Here is an 18,713-nt window from a genome sequence, read left to right on the forward strand (position 1 = left end):
TTTAAACATTCCTCTTAACGACGCAAAACCCGAACAAATATTTGCTCTTGACTTCAATATCACGATTGTTATGTCGACTAATTGTTTTCAATTCATTCGATAGTATAAGCTATACAATTATCCTTTATATTTACAAGTCTTAATAATAAAGTTACAACTTATAAGGGACGAAGCGCATGAAGTTGAATACAGTCGCCATAAAATCACAAATACCGAGATATTCGCTAAGAGTAAAAGATCTCATTGACTCTGCCAGATTTTCTGAAAAAGATCCGAGCCCGTCATCGCGTCCTAGTGCGCGTCCTTTCTGTCCGAACTGCGGCAACCGCCATGTCGACGTGCTCGTTAATGAAAGGTATCGCCTGCTCGATCAAGAGTACCTCCGCGGCCGAAATTTTCGGCAAGCCAAAGTTTCGCTTGACACCTTCCGGACCGAGCTCCAGCTCGCTGGTGAAAAATCGACAGACCGGCAGTACATCCGACCGTACGTAAGCGCAAGTGATAACGTGGCTGTGCCCGGATAGACCGGCAGCGAGGTTGATTATCAACTTGGCAGCCGTTCCGGACGATAACGATGGACTCTCGTCGTTGTCCTTGTCTCCTCGTCACCGGCCCGAAACGATTGCAGTATAGTCTTGCGTTGTGCCTGATGTAGTTATAAATAAAATAGAATTGATTATTACGTAGAGAGAGATATAAATTATATAACTTAATTAACAAGTAAAGCTTAAGCGATTGCGCAGTTGTATAACCATCATTAATTATATTAACTAACGAAGGTATAAATCATTTTAAGAATCTAGAAAATATTTACAAGAGATATACGTGAGGCGTATTTGATCTTTACCCGTTCAAATATCTAATATATGCTATAAAGCTCTCAGTTCTTAATATATAATTTGTTTTTAATTTCTAGAAAATTAATAGAATTTTTTTCTGCAAATAAATATGTAACTATTTTCTTTAGGTCGATGCAATAATTTGTTCCTACTTGTCAAATAAAACAAAGAAAAACAAATTGTAGACGTAACAGATCCTGCGAGCTTTTTAATATATGTACATATATATATATATATTTTCTCTTTACTTAGGGAGCAATTTTTTATTTCCTTTAAAGTATTAAACATTATTATAATAATATTTATAAAGTATTGAATTAAATTAATTAAATTTGAACATTTTTTACAAGCACATTACAATTGCTTAAAAATAACTCGAAATAACAGTTAAGAGTGTGTTGAAATTCTTTAAAAACCTAAAGATCGAGATTAAAAATTAAAATCTCATGACTGATTCGTACTTTTGTGAATTGATTGTACGGAACAGCGCGCGACAATAACGGCAGCACAACGGTTTGCGGGTCGGCGCCGGCCAGCGGCACCGAGAGACCTGCGGTGCGTTCGAGGTTGAGAATTGCTGCCGTCGTCTTCTCGATCCGTCCACCGTACGTCGCGATCGAGCCTAAACATTTTTTTTTAATTAATATAAAAACAATTTTTTCTAAAATCGAACAATGTTTAATTACAATTTATGTATATACAGGATATTTTGCAAAATACACACAGGAAGAAAGTTCTTGAAAAAGATAAGTTGGAAATATGTGTTTATTACTTTTAATTTTGAGCAATAGTTTTTGCGAGGAAGACTAAAAACTGGCCAATTATAGATTATAGATATCACAGTTAAATGGCCACTTAACCGCATAATCTATAATTAACCTGCAGTTTTTAATCTTTATTTTTCAAAAATTACTCAAAGTAAAGAATGACGAAATATTTCTGTCGCTTATTTTTTCAAGAATTCGCAAATTTCGAAACACTATATTCATTCAAAGCAAAATTTCCAATTTCTTCTCGAGCATTAAGTCTTTCTTTCCTTTTGCTTTATTTCATTTTAATGGACATAAAAAATGTTTTCCGCAATGTGTATTTCTCGAAATTCGTACTTCTTTGAGAGCCTGCTTTATATCCTTTTCTCGAAAGTAATTAATCTATACGAGGACTGGTTTCCAGGTGTGACATATCTGTCAAAGCCTCCGACATGGAGTCCCTTGTATCCACCAGACGTATGCTCTTGATAATTTTATATTGCTTCAAAAGAATCGCAATGTAAAGAGGTGTCACTCCGCCGCCGATGATGCACACTCTTATGTTAGTCTCCTTGTCTTTTTGTACATTTTTATCTTTCTCTTTTCTCGTCAATTCTTTCACACTCTTCTCCACGACTCTCTGGACCTTCCAATCGTTGGTCGGAGGGTCTTTCGAAAATTTACGACGCAAGATTGAGACAGGATGACGTCTGTATTGCCGCGACAAATCGAGTAACGATTTCGATAGCGCGGTCATGATTAAATGATTTTAACGTTTTTATGGCTATGGAAAAAAGAAGTGCAATTTATAAGAACATTTTTCACGATTTAGAATGAATCCAAAAACAAGAATATTGTTGAAAGTAGTCGTGCGACTCACGACTGATTTACGCAAGGACAAACAAGTGATTTACGATTCGTGAAATGCATATGAAGCTTATATATATGTATACATATATCTACTGTATAGTATATAAAAAACAAATTGATACCCCTGCAACTTAATTAAAGCGAGTAATAAAAGTGAGATACGTTTTTTGCATTAATATAAGAAATACTTTATTCTTGTCTGACAAAAATATATATATTCGTGTATTATGTTATAAATACATTTTGTCAAAAAATATTTTTTAAACATTTTATCGTGTAAACATTCTTGCAACAATTTCCGATGTAACTAATTATTTAGATTCACACAAATAATTTTACAGAATGAAAACAAAAAATAAACAGGTTTGAACTCAGGGCATCTATTATGGAAATGTTCGGAATGGATTCCGTTTTTCCTGGAAAACGCAATAGAAATCTAGAAAATAATTAAAAATTCCGATCGGAATCCATTCCGACTTTGTTCTATGATAGATACCCAGAAGTCAGTTACACCGAAATATATATAGTTTCTGAGGGAAATAGATTTGATTATACGCAGCTCCTTATAATTACTTATATAAAAATTCTTATAATTACTTATATAAAATTTAACTCGAACGGATCGATTGTCGACGGACAATGTTAATTTAAATAAAAAATACTGAGAGCATCATGTTATAAATACAAACATTTCAGAACGTCGGAAACATTTTCGCAACACATATACATACATATTTAAATATATTGTATAATTTCTGGTAACTATTTATTTTAAATAAAAAATTTAGATATTTTTAGGCATTTAATTTTAGCAAATCGATTATCAATCATTGATGAACAACATAAGTTTGAAAAATTTGGTGAAAAAAGCATCCTTGATTCAAGTGGACAGATAAACGCCACATTTGTATAAAATAAGTAATCTCACCGAATTAGAGATTCGTTTAATTTCTAATACAATCATTGTAATCCGAGTTTTTATAAATAAAAAGTTACCAATTTATTGTTTATTTATTTGTCAATCTATATGTGTAACCACGCGATTACAAAAGTAAATATTCTCGTTATTTCTCATTCAAATACTCTTCCAGAATTACAATTGCATAAATATGTATGTCGTAAATTTTAGAGTTTGGCTGCGAACGATTTTATTACGTAACGAAAGTTTACGAGAGAGAAAGGCATACGTGTATATTTCTTTCCTGTACATGTACATATATTATTCACTAATAACTTACACCGTATCATCCTATGATCTTAAAGTTACAGAATAAAATAGTAGTGAGATTCTGTTATAAGGTCTCTAGTGAAGACAATATTATTTGCAATGCAATTTTTATTACACTCTGTCCTGTTTGTCTTCTTATGTTCTGTCTATTTGAATATGTACAAAAGAAAAGAAATCTTGTCAGTTCGACGATGGCGATCCAGGTTGAATGATAATATCAGACAAGTCCGGTACCGAACAAATCTTCAATTCTTTCTCATTCGCCAAATGTAACATAGATATAAAAGAGATCGGCACGCTTAATGCCTCGGCGTTATTTTTCGTTAGCAATTTCGGCAGCGTTTTGTAAACGTCGCTGAATTGTTTGCTTTCCTTCATCGTGTCGGTTTCGTTCAACGTTTCTTCTGCGATTACCGCGTTATTCGTAGACTTCAAACAAGTCCATAAAGATTTCTTTAACTGTCGCATGTCAATTTTTTTCGCTTTCAAACAATACGCGATGGATATTTTATTAACTAACTTTGGTGCAGCGACTAGATTGTCGCCGATGAGACCCTGGCTATCCAACACATTGGCGCTATCGTCAAAATTACAATCATCGTTACCATCCTCCCTTCCATAATCATCATAAACTTCCTGTTCAATATTGGGACAGTATTCCAGCGTGTCATTAGGATTGTTATAATCATATCTTTCGCCATCAGATATGTCCGCGACAGTTACGACATTCTCGTTCTCTTTCTCACTATTTGCCGACTTTATAGTTAATCTCTTGTACAGATAGAGCTTGCTCCCCTGTGTAATATCGTAATGCACATCTTCTGGTAGGGTCAAGTTTTCAGTACTCCACTCGGCTTTCGCGGTTTTGGCATGTAATTTAATGGACTGGCTTGACGCAAACTTTGCGTCTATGATATCGCGTGTCTCGTCGTACACCAGTTCAAACTGTTTTCTCTTTTCTTTTTTCTTAGCTTGCATGTAAGCTACTTTTGTACTACCTTCGGCAGCGGAAGATTTCACGAAATTCCAAAACTTCCAATGAGACGGACCAGCCCAATGCAAGCTCATGCTTGATTGAACAAAGGAGTACTCGGATGCTCGGGCGTTCTTAGGCATCTCTACGATATTTACTGGACGATCTATCGTTTTCCGAAAACATGCCTGAATGTTCTCGTTGTCATCATGCTCAATGTCGAAGTAGTTCATGGGCTCGGGTACTGGATCGTCATCATGTTCCACGCTTGCGTCCAAATCAAATTGAAATCGGTCCTCACCGTCATCATTGGATTCAATTTCCTGTTCCGGTTCGTTCTCTACAGACCAATCGAGAAACTCGAAGTTCGAATATGATGTACAAATTTCCAAATTTAAGAAATCTTCGATTCCTGGTATAACATATTTTACATCTGAATTATTTTGTGATTGGAGTTTATCCTCTAAGACATCGACAAGCACATCGTTATATGGATGCTGATAAAAACCGGAATTTGCATGGTTTGGCAGCGCTGCTTGATACAACATATCGCTGGTTTGCAAATCTCCTTCGCCTATCATTGTCGACATAGGTTTCGCGATTTCGATGTTGCCTCTCAGAGCCTCCACAGTGCTAAAGATCTTTTGCTTCGATTTCTTCTTCTTTTTTTTCCGTACCTCAACGTTTTCTGCATCTTCCTGTACAGCTTCCGCCTGTTCCTCCAAATTTTGCTCCATATTCTCCATTACTTGTTTATCTAGTCCACCAGCCATTTTAAGTATTTCCATGTGCACATTGTCCACACGATATCCATAGATCTTGGTGCTCACGTCCAAAGAGGTGCTAGCCACTTGCAAATTCGACATATTGGCATCCTGTTTCTTTATCATATATGTCATAAAGTCGATCATCTCCAAACTAAATGCGTTCTTGACATTGATCTTGTTTTCAGCATTCAGTTGTATGCATTTATTTATACTCTCGGCCATCTGAGGCACTGGAATATTTGCTAATAACCCCAAGCCCAGAGACAACCTCTTGCTACTATTATTTCCATTAGCCGATGGCGGTGTTGTAAATATCTCACGTCGGCGAGCGATACGTTCGGCCTCATCGTCGTTCTCTGATAAGTTATTTGTTGGTGGAGTTTGAACAATAGACTTTCTTCGCAATGGCGACGAAGAATTTGGTGTATTTTGTAGAGACTCCAATCTCTTGTGTATTAAAGACTTGCGGGAATCCATTTTACCATAAAAAATTTTTTATATTTTTATTTATATATATATATATATACACATATGTATACTGTTATTAATCTATATATGTCTTTAAATACTCTCACGTTCCTGAAACAAACAAGCATATATTGTTTTATCAAGATTAATTTTCAGTGATACAAAAGAAATAAACTTATATAATTCTATTGCATACTTTATTTCTACAACACTCATTCATTCTCAAGGAAAATTAAAGTTATAGAAAAGTATAAATCAATAACTGCTTATATAACTTAATCTAATTAAAACAAACTAAAGGACTCTTTTTTTATACAAAATAATAAACATAAAAATGGCATTGTAAGAGTCAGATAAATGAGAAAAATTTTTGTAAACGATAAATTAAACCATATATTCTAAGTTTTATCTATTATGACAGTACTTAAAAACTAACTTAAAACATAACATTAAATGACAGATATTATTACATTACATTACATTACTAGTTTTGACCAACAATTCTGGTCCTCTTCAGATGAAACATTAACATTGAAATATAAAATTATGGATGAACAACAATACTTATATGTAAAATTTATAAAATAGTTATATAGATCTGAAAAAACAATTAAAGGATTTTATAAATTTTACATAAGTATTGTTGTTCATCCACAATTTTATATTTTAATGTTAATGTTTCATCTGAAGAGGACCAGAATTGTTGGTCAATACTAGTAATGTAATGTAATGTAATAATATCTGTCATTTAATGTTATTTTAAGTTAGTTTTTAATTACTGTCATAATAGATAAAACTTAGAATATATGGTTTAATTTGTCGTTTACAAAAATTTTTCTTATTTATCTGACTCTTACAATGTCATTTTTATATTTATTATAACTTAATATAAGTTTTGAGAATTATATTATATTAAAATAAGAATTTTCTTAAACCATTTAAAGATAACTTATCTAAAATTAGCATCTAAAAGAAAAAGATTGTCAAATAAATGAATCCAATTACTCCAATGAATTTATTATAAGACAAACTTGAGGAGAATATTAGGAAGAACAGTAAAGGCCTTTGCAGGTAAAAAAGTGTTAACCATAACTGTAATTTTAAAGTTAGTAGTAAAAATTTCGTCATGTTGGAATTTTACATTTAACACCTTAATGCCAACCAATAGGAAAGCTATCAAGTTATTTATACACTATTTTGGCACTGGCGGTCACTGTTTTCGTTTCTGATGTTTGGAAAAGAGATAATCCGGGTCAAACAACAAAAGGAAGGTTAAAGTTACGGTTAACGCTTTTTTTTTACGTGCAAAAGCCTTAATTATAACATAAATTTATGATAAACGAGTTATTTTTAAGTCTGATTTCTGATTAAACGGAATCATTAAGCAAGCAGTTTGTACTGACCAAAAAGATTACATTCTATATTTTCAAAATTCTGCACAATCATTTTATTATTAGAACAATACACAAAGATTTAATGTAGAAAGTGCAGAATTCTTTACAGAATCAGTATTACTCTAGAGCTTTAAAAAGATCCTTTTTTATTGGCAACAACATCCTCATTTCTCAGAAACAGTTAGCGAGTTATGTTTGTCAATTGTGAGCGTATTTAACAATATTTAACAAAGATATTAGATGATAGATTACTTATAATAAATAATAAAGGTAATATACCCACCGATAAGGCGACAAAATTCTTCCTTATTTTCTCAAGATCGCTCCTGATTAAACGCAACAATGTATGATAACGTTGCAGTTCATTGTGAATCTTCTGCAAAAGTTGCAACGTGCGCTCGTTGTAAGAAGGCATCGAATTTGATAGTAATATATGTAAAACACTCGAATAAATCTTACGTTGAAATGTTAAACGCCCATTTCAATTTCACGTGCTTCACATCTCACGTGCTGCTCATTAACGTCTCGTAATTGAAAACTGTTATCGATGAAGATTACTTCAGAACGGAAAAATACGTTCTTTCCGTAGCAAACTGCAAACGTTGTCACGTTAAAATCAGTTCAAATTTTTACAGACGCTGTTTGGCGATACTACGCGTTCCTAAAAGCATTAAGATACATATGAAGAGAGTGTATATAAAGAGAAGCGACATTGGGCGCAGAAAAGAGCGCTACGAGAGCGCTCGCTGTTATTGGTGTATTCTTCCAGATTTAAAATTCTGATTGGATGATCTAGAAGAATACACCAATAACAGCGAGCGCTCACTCAACTGTTGAATCTGCTGAACGCGACCATTGACGTTCGAGTTTCTGATTGGTTGATTCGTACATGCGCTATGAATTAAGGTAGCTTTTCATGCTGACGCTCATTTTCAGCGTCAAAACAGGGGGCCTATTACGGTTTTCGGATTGGGTGAAAATGACAAAAGCGAGAAACTCACCCAATTACGGTCAATTTCACCTCGTGAGAATACGAAATTATTCGTGTGAGCGGGCTCGGCATAAAATTTCGCCGTGAAAATGTGAAATCACGCAAGAGTGACAAAGAAAGACGCATTATCTTATACTGTTATTCATATAATGAATAATTTAATGTTTGTGCTTGTGCAACAAGAAGAATATAGGAGAAATAGGGAATGTAAACAAAATTAATTTTCGTATTATTATATGTACTTATTATTATACATATAATATTATATTTATCTACTAAAACTAAAATACTACCACATTGCTGATAAAATCTTATATTTTAACATATATTGACAGATAATATGTAGTATTTACTAATATTTTTTTATTGCCGCTATTATATCGCAGGCGGCCTCGTGCAAAATCTTCATTCATACTTATATAATTTAATAAAATTCTTTTTTGTTTTTCTGTAACGTTCATCTCTAGGTGCCTAATCTCACTAATTATAATTAAATTTTAACCCGACTGCGAATCGTCCGCCTCACTCAAGACTTGCAAACTATTTTGTTTGGTTTGGTTTCGTGAAAATGTGAGATTACTATACCGAAAGTATCTATAGTTATCTCACATTTTCACTCAACAATTCCGTAATTGGGTGACCAAAGTCACGTGATATGAAAATGTGAAAAGTGATTAAATTCACCGAAAAACCGTAATAGGCCCCCAGATCATGTGATAAAAATTGACGAATAGCAAGCGTCATATTCGCTTGCTATTCGTCAATTTTTATCACATGATCTGTTTTGATGCTAAAAATGAACGTCGAGCGTCAGCATGAAAAGCCACCTTTAAGGTACGATTTCATAGTACGCTCTTTTATATTGGGTATATTTTATATTAGGCATAATGCCTAATTAATACTGGATGCGATGGGCGATGAACGATGAGCGATGTCCAATAAAAGCTTTGCTTTAGCTCACACGACGATGTAAAGCAGAGTTCTAATTGGTTATCGCTCGTCGCGCATCGCTCGTCGCGCCTAGTGACCCTCTAATAAGAGTCTGGACACGTGAAGTCCGCCATTATTCGTCGAAATTGTGCGAGAGAGAAAAAATCATGCTATCTCATTCTAGTGGCGCTGTAAGTTGTAGCTGATTGTAGCTCTACAAACTTCATAGTTTCTGTTTCTGTTTCGTCTCGCCTCATGCATCGTATCATTTTTAAGACCAGGACCATTAATATTCGAAGAAGAAGAAGAATCATTATGATTAATATTATTATATTATTATATTATATTATTATATTATTATATTATTATTATATTATTATTATTTATTATTATTAATTATTATTATTATTATTATTATTAATATTATTATATTATTATGATTAATATTATTATTTATATTATTTTTATTATGCGTTAAAGGAATATATGTTTACATTTTTGTTATATATGTTAAATATAATAATTACAAAAACATTTTTATTAAATATAAATACTGTATATCTAATATACATAAATAATATGAAATATGCATGAAATATTTTTTTCTACATAAATATACTACTTTATTTATTCCCTATTGGTGCTACCTAAGTATTTTTTGTTAAGAATTTTAAAGCATTAATTGTATTATTTGTATTTAAATTTAATTTTTATTAAAGTTTCTTAATCTTGTAATATTTTTATAAATTTTATATATTCTTAATATATTAATTTTTATATTTTCAATATTTTTATAATACTTACTTAATTGTTGTTTTTATTTTATGAAAGACATATTGCAACGTTTTTTTTACATAAAAGTTTTTATAGAAAATATTTAATAATGTTAATATAAATTAAATAATAATAAAAATAAAAATTGTAATTGATTGTACTTTAATTTTTACGAATTTATTAATTTTTACAATTTATAAATTTAAAGAAATTTGCGGGAATGGATGATAAATGTCGGACCAATCACAAACCGGGGAGAAGGTGGCCAGACTCTTATTAGAGGGTCACTAGGCATAAGGGTGCGCGAGTTACGCATGAAGCGCGTAGACTGCGTAGAAAGTCGTTCCGAATTAACTATTGCGCGCTTCAAAAGCGCTTCGAGAGTACTTCCACGGTTTAGTAATTTTGCGATACTGACTTAAGCCGGTTGCGCTTCTCTGATATCTAGGACTCTAGCGCGTACTAACATCAGCGAACACATTTGAATATATCAGCGTATTGTGTAAAATAGGTTAGGGTCTCAAATACGCGCGTAAACATTGCTGTTGTGACGTTGATAATTCAGTAATTGTTTTACTTGGTGCTATTCTCCGAGATAGGTTGGTAGATTTACGATTGTTAATGAATACTGATTGAGAGACGATGTTTGCTATTCCGACGGGATTCCGTGCAAGGATGTGATAAACCGTGTTTACGTTTTATATCGTTTTAATACGCAGTATCATATTTGTCACAGTGTTGGTATATTTACATTACATATAATTTACAGGTGTAAGATAATCGCGAAGTCTCAAGCGAAATGGATAAAATGGAGATGGACGCTACAGAAACAGACGCAGCCTCGAATTCTTTTGTGTTCTCAAAACCGAGTACTGAATTTGATCTTCCAAGAGTTATTAATTTCGGCGTAGGATCAGATCATGTGTTTGACACTCAATTCAGTAAGAAGAATATGTTTACATTTGCTGCACCCACGATAGTGTCACAATACAATAAAAGCCGCATAGGTGGTTTACGTAATGAAAATAGAGATGGGCGCAGTATATTAGAGCAATGGACGTATAAATCTAACAGACATAAACCAAGAATTTCTAGAACTACATACAAGCCTATCAATGTATTTGCTAATGCCCTTAAAGACACAGGAGCATTTGAACAGTTGCAAAAGAATTCCAGGTCACGTATCACTAAAGTCAATGTTAACAATTCAATAACATGTTCCAACGTGCCAAAATCTTTACTAACTAAAACAGCAGCGAAGGAATACTTTGTCAAGTATGGAAAAATCATAAAGATAACTATTCGTCCGAAGAAACACATAATCACGGTGATTTACTCGACAAAAATAGAAGCAAGCGCTGCATATTACGGTGGTGGTAATCACAAAGACGAAAAGTTTGACATAGAATGGACAAAGCTGGAATCAGCAGCTAAGAGGACAATCAAGAAGAAGGAATTGCACCACGATATAGTGACAAATCTACTTAAGGCATCCGACGATGAGATTAAATCAGAATTGGAAGCCATGGCGAACATGGAGTATAATTTGCATCCTACCAAAGGAAACGAGGTGTCTAGTGTAAGTATGTTATTTCCTATAAAAGCCAAAGCCCTGAGTGGTAAAACAACATTGTCGCACGAGAAAGCTATAAAATTAGAGAAGGTTACTACAAAAATGGAGAAGCATGATACTGAGAGTCAGATAACTAAATCTTTGCCTAGTAAATCTATTGAAGAGCTGCAGAATATAATACACCAAATTGCTCTTACGGCCGAAGACAAGTACAAAGTGTTGGAGGCTAGAGACCGTCTCATGAGAGTGAAACGAGCCAAGCCAGCTTCGCTCGCGACAGTAACCAATGGTACTTGTCCTGATATGTGCCCTGAGAAGGAACGTCTGATGCGTGAGTCTCAAAGGCAAGTCGCTTCGTATGAACAGCTGGAAGGAAACGAGTATAGAATAAATCATGCGATTGCTGTAAAGCAATATTCGAGATCTTCCGCAGATCAGGAAGAACCGATGCCCCATGAATTAAGACCGGTAAAATCTTTGAAGATGACCATGAGCTACTTACTTCACGAATTGATGGATCTTTGTGAGCAGGAAGGCACAAATCTAGCCGAATGGTATCACTTTCTCTGGGATAGGACGAGAGGAATTAGAAAGGATATTACACAGCAGGAACTATGTTGCAAGGAGAGCGTTGAATTGATCGAGCAGTGTGCTAGGTTTCACATAGTATGCTCCGAGAGACTCTGTGCAGAGGATGCGTCTGTATTTGATAAGAAGATTAATTCGGAGAACTTGACTAAGTGTTTGCAGACTTTGAAGTACATGTACCACGATTTGAGAGTAAAAGGTATCACCTGCAAAAACGAGCCTGAATTCAGGGCGTATATTGTACTGTTAAATTTGAACAATGGTAACTTCCTATACGACTTGCAGCAGCTACCAACGTCCGTGCAAAATTCACCAGAAGTCCAATTTGCGATCAGAATATACTTTTCATTAGACTCGAATAACTATTACAAATTTTTTAAGCTTGTTCAAAAGACGACTTACTTGAACGCTTGCATCCTGTTAAGATATTTCAATCAAATTAGATTGAGAGCTCTTTCGGTAATGGTGAAGGCATACTGTAGAAGTACCTCAACCGCTTTTCCATTATATGAATTAATAGACATCCTCGGCTTTGAGAATGAAACCGAAGCTATATATTTCTGCAAACAAGCGGGATTGAATCTATCGAACGACGGGATGTCCATTCTCCTGAATCGTCAACGTTTTAATATGCCCGCCGCGAGTATCCCGCAGGGTAGAGCTTTTAATTTAATAGAATCCAAGAGAATCGTCTTAAAATTTAGTATCGGGCAATGCATCGCCGGTAAAAAAATGCCAGAGAAGACTTACAAGAATCATAAACCACATAACAGTTTTGACGCACACGGTTATTTAATGCCTGAGTCGATCAACGCCGCGGACCAAACTGCTGATGGTTCTTCCGCAGAACGGTACGATCCATATGAATTTGTAGAAAAGGAGACAAAGAGGATAGCAAAGTTGACATCAATCCGGAATAAAGATCAGAAAGCTGCAAAGGATCTTCGACCTGTGCAAACTCCAACGGCAAAACAGCCAAAAAATGCGAACAATGAAATGAACGCATTTAAACACACGTCAATTTCCGAATCAGTCAGTTCAGAGGTTTCTAAAACGTCGACACCGGATATATTCGAACACAAGCCAAAAGAATCGAATGTATTTATTGAGAACAAAATTCAAGTTAGCGCATCGATTAAAGTAGCTTCCGAAAAACGTTCTGATAGGACAAGTGCGACTAGTAAACGTGAAGACACTAATAACGATAAACTACAACCAGCAGTATTTGGTAGTAGCAGTACTGTCGGTAATAATTTATTTGTGGGCAGCCCTTCGGTGTTCTCCACACTGGGAACATCACGAAATGCAGAACCAGTTCCGCCGTTTGCGATGGCCGTAAATAAAAGCATCTTCTCCGGGATAGACTCGGAAAATTTATTCAGAAACGTTACACCTTCATCCTCCATATTTATTAACAATTTACCCGTACCAGTTTCTGTTCAACAGTCAGTCTTTGCGAATGTTGCGAATAAAACGACGAAGACGCAAAGTGTCTTCCAAAAACAGGAAGAGAAGACCCAGGAGGAAGCGATATCGAAGGCTGAGAAAGTGAAGCTAGAGAAGCTGGAATACGCGAGGAGAATACAACGAATCGAGGAGCAGTCGGAAGAGATTTACAATAGCTTGTATGTAGAAGTTACGAATGAGTTTTGCTCTATCATTGCAAAACAAGAAATCGACAGGATACAGATGTATGACACATTGAGCGAGAGAATCCTTTCAGACATGATCGGCGAAGTAACTCTCCAGATTTGCGATACAACATTGATTGCGGAGATCGAGCAGGAAAGGAAGTTGCAAGCGATGTCACTGCGAATTAAGAATCGAGTGATCGCCAAGTACGTAAACATTTGGAAGCGGTACGTATTGAGAAAGAAGCGACAAAGAGCGGCGTTGGAAAACACGCCGGTTTGGTTGCAGAGGCATTCCGTGGAGGAAACCGCACGGATGCTGTATACCAAAGAACAAGAAGTGGTGATGCGGAATATGTGTAAACGACGAGGCGAATCGGAGGACCACACAGTTTCCAGAGCGACGGAGACTCTTGCGCCTATCGAAATTATCGTGTATGCCGGTATCAAAGAGAATATACGATCGTTAGACCTCGAATCCTTGCCTAACGTATACTGGAAACTCGTCATCTCCTGGCCGGACTTGGCCAACAAAGCGGTTTTGTGGTATTACAAGAAGGTGATGAACGAATACTTGAATCCCGACGATTTTACGATGGATCCTATCGTGAAGATTTACCGGCCAAATCCCTATGAAACTTTGCACGTCTGCATAAGGCATTTCGAGGGTCTGATCAGCGAACATCACTTGGTCGGTGCCGACGCACTTCTCTTTATCGCTGACGCCTCGGAGAATTACAGATCTGTCGCGAAACGTTTAACGAAGACCATATTGTCGCGGCACAAGTTAATGCCTATGCCACTCGCCTTTATCGTCTTGGGTAACGGAAACTTGGAAAATCAGAATAATAGCATCGTCTTGGATTTGGAGTCTTTTCTGGAATCTGGCTACGTATCGGAATATACAATCATGTACGAGGAGAATCTGTCCGCAAAAATTATCTTAAATTTGATGCAAAGCGCAGTTTTATGGTTGACGATGAACAAATCGCCATCGAATCCGCTGGAAATGGATTATCTGTTTAACGTATACGACATATGTTTGTCCGAAGAGTTATGGTTGAGGTAAGATAATTTCTATACTATATACTTACTTAATCTGATGGTATACATATATTCTAATATGTACATATGTTGTATCTATATTTTGTTCATTATTATAATTTTCAGGATACTGGGTGATTCTATGTACAATAAAAAATTGTCAGACGCATTAACGGACCCAAATTTTGTAATTGATTTGCACAATGAGGCTGTAAATCACTTGATAGACATAATCTTAGATCCAGAATCCATGTTGTATACAAATTTTGCACCCGAGTTAAAGAAATTTCTCAAGAACAGCGGCACTATGCCATGCAGTTACGAATATTTTGATGAATCGTGGAAACAAGATGAATACAGAGCAAAATTAGAAACCGCGATGAACAGTTTTGTGCTACCACCGTGGAAGTAAGTGATCTATTATAGATCAATGTAATCAATTATATTAACGTATTTATACGTTATATATAAAACATACACAATAGCTGTTTTATTATTTATATCGTTTATTTTCTTATTTCAGTTCACCGTGGCCAATAACAGACATACAAGATCTACGACAACATATTATGAATTATTGCAGGGAGGTGTTGTCCGATTCGAATTGTAATATTATTTTTTGCGATATATTGAGCAACTTGTTCCTCACCTCGGGCAGTTTACAAGTATCCAACTTTGTACATGTACTACTATATATGATCAAAGAGAAGATACGTCTTCTGGACGAAGATCAAATAGTCATTTATAACAGAAATCATATCAAGCATTTCCAAACATTACCGTGGTGGTTCAAATCCAATGTACTGACAGAATTCATGTTGCACGGATCAAGCTCGGATGATAACATCGCGTTAAATGAACCGAGGAGGAAGCGAAAGAAACTCGATAAATCGGAAAATAATTTGGATGATGCATTAGATGAGGAATTTGGATTACTAGCAGAGTTTTGCGAGAGCACTAAGTCTCGTGTCATGGAAGTGCATTCTGTGTCTATAGAGGTAGAGAACCGCTTGCAGGCGCAACAATTAGAAAACGCGTTGTTGGAAGACAAACTGAAGAACGCTTTACTTGATGAGATGGACTTAACAGAGGAAGGTGCATAAGTTTTCCCCCTTTAACTGTATGACATTTTCTAATAATATTTTTTGTCATTTTATATTATTATACACGTTATGTACAACATGCATTATATTTATACATTGACATGCGATGATTTATTTTTGAAACAATGTTTTCCAATCGAATATATCTTGATATGTATAACATTTGAAATATATTGATATACATACACACTAAAGGGAATATATATGAAATCGTTGCTACGATTTTACTTAAATGTTATTAAGTTGTTTATATATTATAAGAATCATAAAAATAGAGCTAGTCATTAATTTATTTTTAATGTAATTGTTTCATATATATACAATATGTAATTCGTAGAATTATATGGTTCGGAAAATATATATTTTTAACAAAACGCTTTTCCACGATCTTAAAGGTATTGTCACTTGATATTGTACATTCACAACATAGTTAAATTCTTATGGAGAAGATAAGAAAGAGAAAAACTGAAATGAATATATATTAAATTTATTTATTAAATTAGTCATACAAATTTCCTTTTCCTATATTCATATATACAGGGTGGTCCACTTAAATCGATCATCTTGAATATTTCGTTTATTTTTGATAATACGAAAAAATGTTTCAAATGAAAATGGAACGGTGTTAAGGGCAACGTTTTAGTCACGTTATTTTTTTTTTTTCTAAGTGGAGGCGCTGAAAAGATATGAAGGTCACCTCCACTTTTTTAAATGGAATTATGTAATTTTTTTTAGATAACATAAATTCCTCTAATTATTTTGCATATAAAAGTATTAAAGTAGAGATACCAAAAACCCAGTAGTTTATGAGATATTTTGTATTTTATTCTGACAAAAAATTTATTTAAAGAGATGCTCTCAAAATTATGCTCTCAGACTTCAATACATTTTTGAAGATATTTAAATGATTCTCTTGCCCTGTCTGTCATTTCTGAGTTCATATTTGCATATGCAGCCAAAATATTCATGGGAATGTTTATGTTAATCGGTTGGAATTTTGTCAACAGTTGGAGGTCAATGAATTCTTTTTCAATAAGATGTTATTTACCGATGAATCGACTTTTACTAATCATGGACAATTAAATAAAAGAAATATGCACTACTTGTCTGTTGAAAATCCAATGTAGCTTCGACAAGTGGAACGTCAACGTCCATGGAGCTGTAATGTATGGTGCGGTATTTTACAAAATCGAATCATTGGCCTTTTCTTTATTGAGGGTATATTAAATGGCCAAAAATATACTGATTTTTTGTCCCAACAATTACCACAGTTATTAGAAAAAATGCCATTAGAAACTCGCTTACTGTAGATGTGGTATCAGCATGACGACTGTCCGAATCATAATGCACGCGTTGCACGTGCAGTTTTACACGAAATGTTTCCGGAACTGGATAGGTAGAGGACACATCAATTGGCCTGCACGTTCTCCTGATTTAAATCCTCAGGACTTTTTTGTATGGGGAACATTAAAAAACATTATTTACAACGATGTACCAACTACACAGGACAACATGAAAGTGCGTATTTTGGCTGCATGTGCAAGTATAAATTCAGAAATGACAGAGAGGGCAAGAGAATCATTTAAATATCGTCTCCAAAAATGTATTGAAGTCCGAGGGCATCATTTTGAGCATCTCCTTGAATAAATTTTTTGTCAGAATAAAATATAAGATATCTCGTAAACTATTAGTTTTTTGGTATCTCTACCTTAATACTTTTATATGCAAAATAATTAGAAGAATCATGTTATCTAAAAAAAATTACATAATTCCATTTAAAGAAGTGGAAGTGATCTTCATATCTTTTTAGCGCCTCCACTTAGAAAAAAAAACGTGACTAAAACGTGTCCCCCTCGACACCGTTCCATTTTCATTTTAAACATTTTTTCGTATTATTAAAAATAAACGAAATATTCAAGATGTGTGAGTGTTGTTCGATTTAAGTAGACCACCCTGTATGTATGTATGTGTATATATATATATATATCTCTTTAATTTGTGTTTTCAATAATTGCTCATTCCATTTCCGCTTCTTTCCACCATATAATTTTATTAGACAAAAAATCCAAAGATGTATGCACCTTTAAAGAGAGATATATATTTAATTTAGGATACATTGTATTTTATAAGAAAGCTGTTAATAAAATTTATCAATGAAATGAGATCAAATGATGCTATAATACAAGATTTTATGACATTATTTACAGAATATAATACAAATTGATGTATTTTTCGTAAAAAAATTTTGTATTGTACAATTTTCAAATGTATAATTATATAAAACCGCAAATGTGTAAATTAATGTTATGATGACTTTTGCTTACTAAGATTTTTCATTTTGTTACAGAACACATTTACAGTTCTTTTATTTTTCATCATTAATTGATCACTTAATCGAAATAAGTCCACGCATAAAAGCGAGTTATATAATTTTATTTAGTTCAGCTATGCGCTTTTTTGATTTATTCCTAATTAATCTCTATTTATGAAATAAATACGACAACTATAAGAGTCTCTTATAGTATTTCAAACAAAATATGATGTCATAATTGTTATATATAGGTATCTAAAAATTATGAGAGAAGTATGCTATGTCACGATGCATAAATATTCGAATGAATTTGGAAAAAAAAAAATTTAATTTATTCAATAAAAATAAATGATTAAGTTGATAACAATATGTTACTGAAAATATAACATTATGCAATGTAAGATACATATACCCGTTGTTATGACATTGTAATTCTGAGGTACCACTCTGTTAATATTAAAATTATTTCACACATAAGTT

At 34.1% G+C, this 18,713-nt stretch overlaps 3 protein-coding genes across 3 annotated transcripts; 1 reads left to right on the forward strand and 2 right to left on the reverse strand.

Moving 5' to 3' along the window:
• Positions 1 to 253: 253 nt before the first annotated feature.
• LOC108778493 (malate dehydrogenase, mitochondrial) lies at positions 254 to 2,345 on the reverse strand. Its single transcript, XM_083287333.1, is given in 5 exon segments — positions 254 to 586; positions 589 to 646; positions 1,301 to 1,461; positions 1,903 to 1,990; positions 1,992 to 2,345. Coding segments are annotated over 5 exon segments (966 nt in total). The 3' UTR covers positions 254 to 281.
• Positions 2,346 to 3,596: 1,251 nt separating this feature from the next.
• LOC108778508 (condensin complex subunit 2) lies at positions 3,597 to 5,932 on the reverse strand. Its single transcript, XM_018545718.1, has one exon. It carries the CDS (start codon positions 5,901 to 5,903, stop codon positions 3,867 to 3,869), a length of 2,037 nt encoding a protein of 678 aa, XP_018401220.1. The 5' UTR covers positions 5,904 to 5,932; the 3' UTR covers positions 3,597 to 3,866.
• Positions 5,933 to 10,468: 4,536 nt separating this feature from the next.
• xmas (RRM_XMAS2 and SAC3_GANP domain-containing protein xmas) lies at positions 10,469 to 15,922 on the forward strand. Its single transcript, XM_018545698.1, has 4 exons — positions 10,469 to 10,582; positions 10,753 to 14,840; positions 14,946 to 15,227; positions 15,343 to 15,922. Exons 2-4 carry the CDS (start codon positions 10,783 to 10,785, stop codon positions 15,920 to 15,922), a joined length of 4,920 nt encoding a protein of 1,639 aa, XP_018401200.1. The 5' UTR covers positions 10,469 to 10,582; positions 10,753 to 10,782.
• Positions 15,923 to 18,713: the final 2,791 nt, after the last annotated feature.

This window comes from Cyphomyrmex costatus, unplaced genomic scaffold, assembly GCF_001594065.2.
Source record: "Cyphomyrmex costatus isolate MS0001 unplaced genomic scaffold, Ccosl1.0 scaffold50, whole genome shotgun sequence".
In the NCBI taxonomy this organism is placed as follows: Eukaryota; Metazoa; Arthropoda; class Insecta; order Hymenoptera; family Formicidae; genus Cyphomyrmex; species Cyphomyrmex costatus.

What these genes read in the sequence shown, in the direction of transcription:
- LOC108778508 (XM_018545718.1), bottom strand. Translation starts at nt 5,903, where the DNA reads ATGGATTCCCGCAAGTCTTTAATACACAAGAGATTGGAGTCTCTACAA.
- xmas (XM_018545698.1), top strand. Translation starts at nt 10,783, where the DNA reads ATGGATAAAATGGAGATGGACGCTACAGAAACAGACGCAGCCTCGAAT. An exon ending in TCCGAAGAGTTATGGTTGAG is followed by an intron (nt 14,841 to 14,945) that starts GTAAGATAATTT and finishes TATAATTTTCAG; the next exon opens with GATACTGGGTGATTCTATGT. An exon ending in TTTGTGCTACCACCGTGGAA is followed by an intron (nt 15,228 to 15,342) that starts GTAAGTGATCTA and finishes TTCTTATTTCAG; the next exon opens with TTCACCGTGGCCAATAACAG.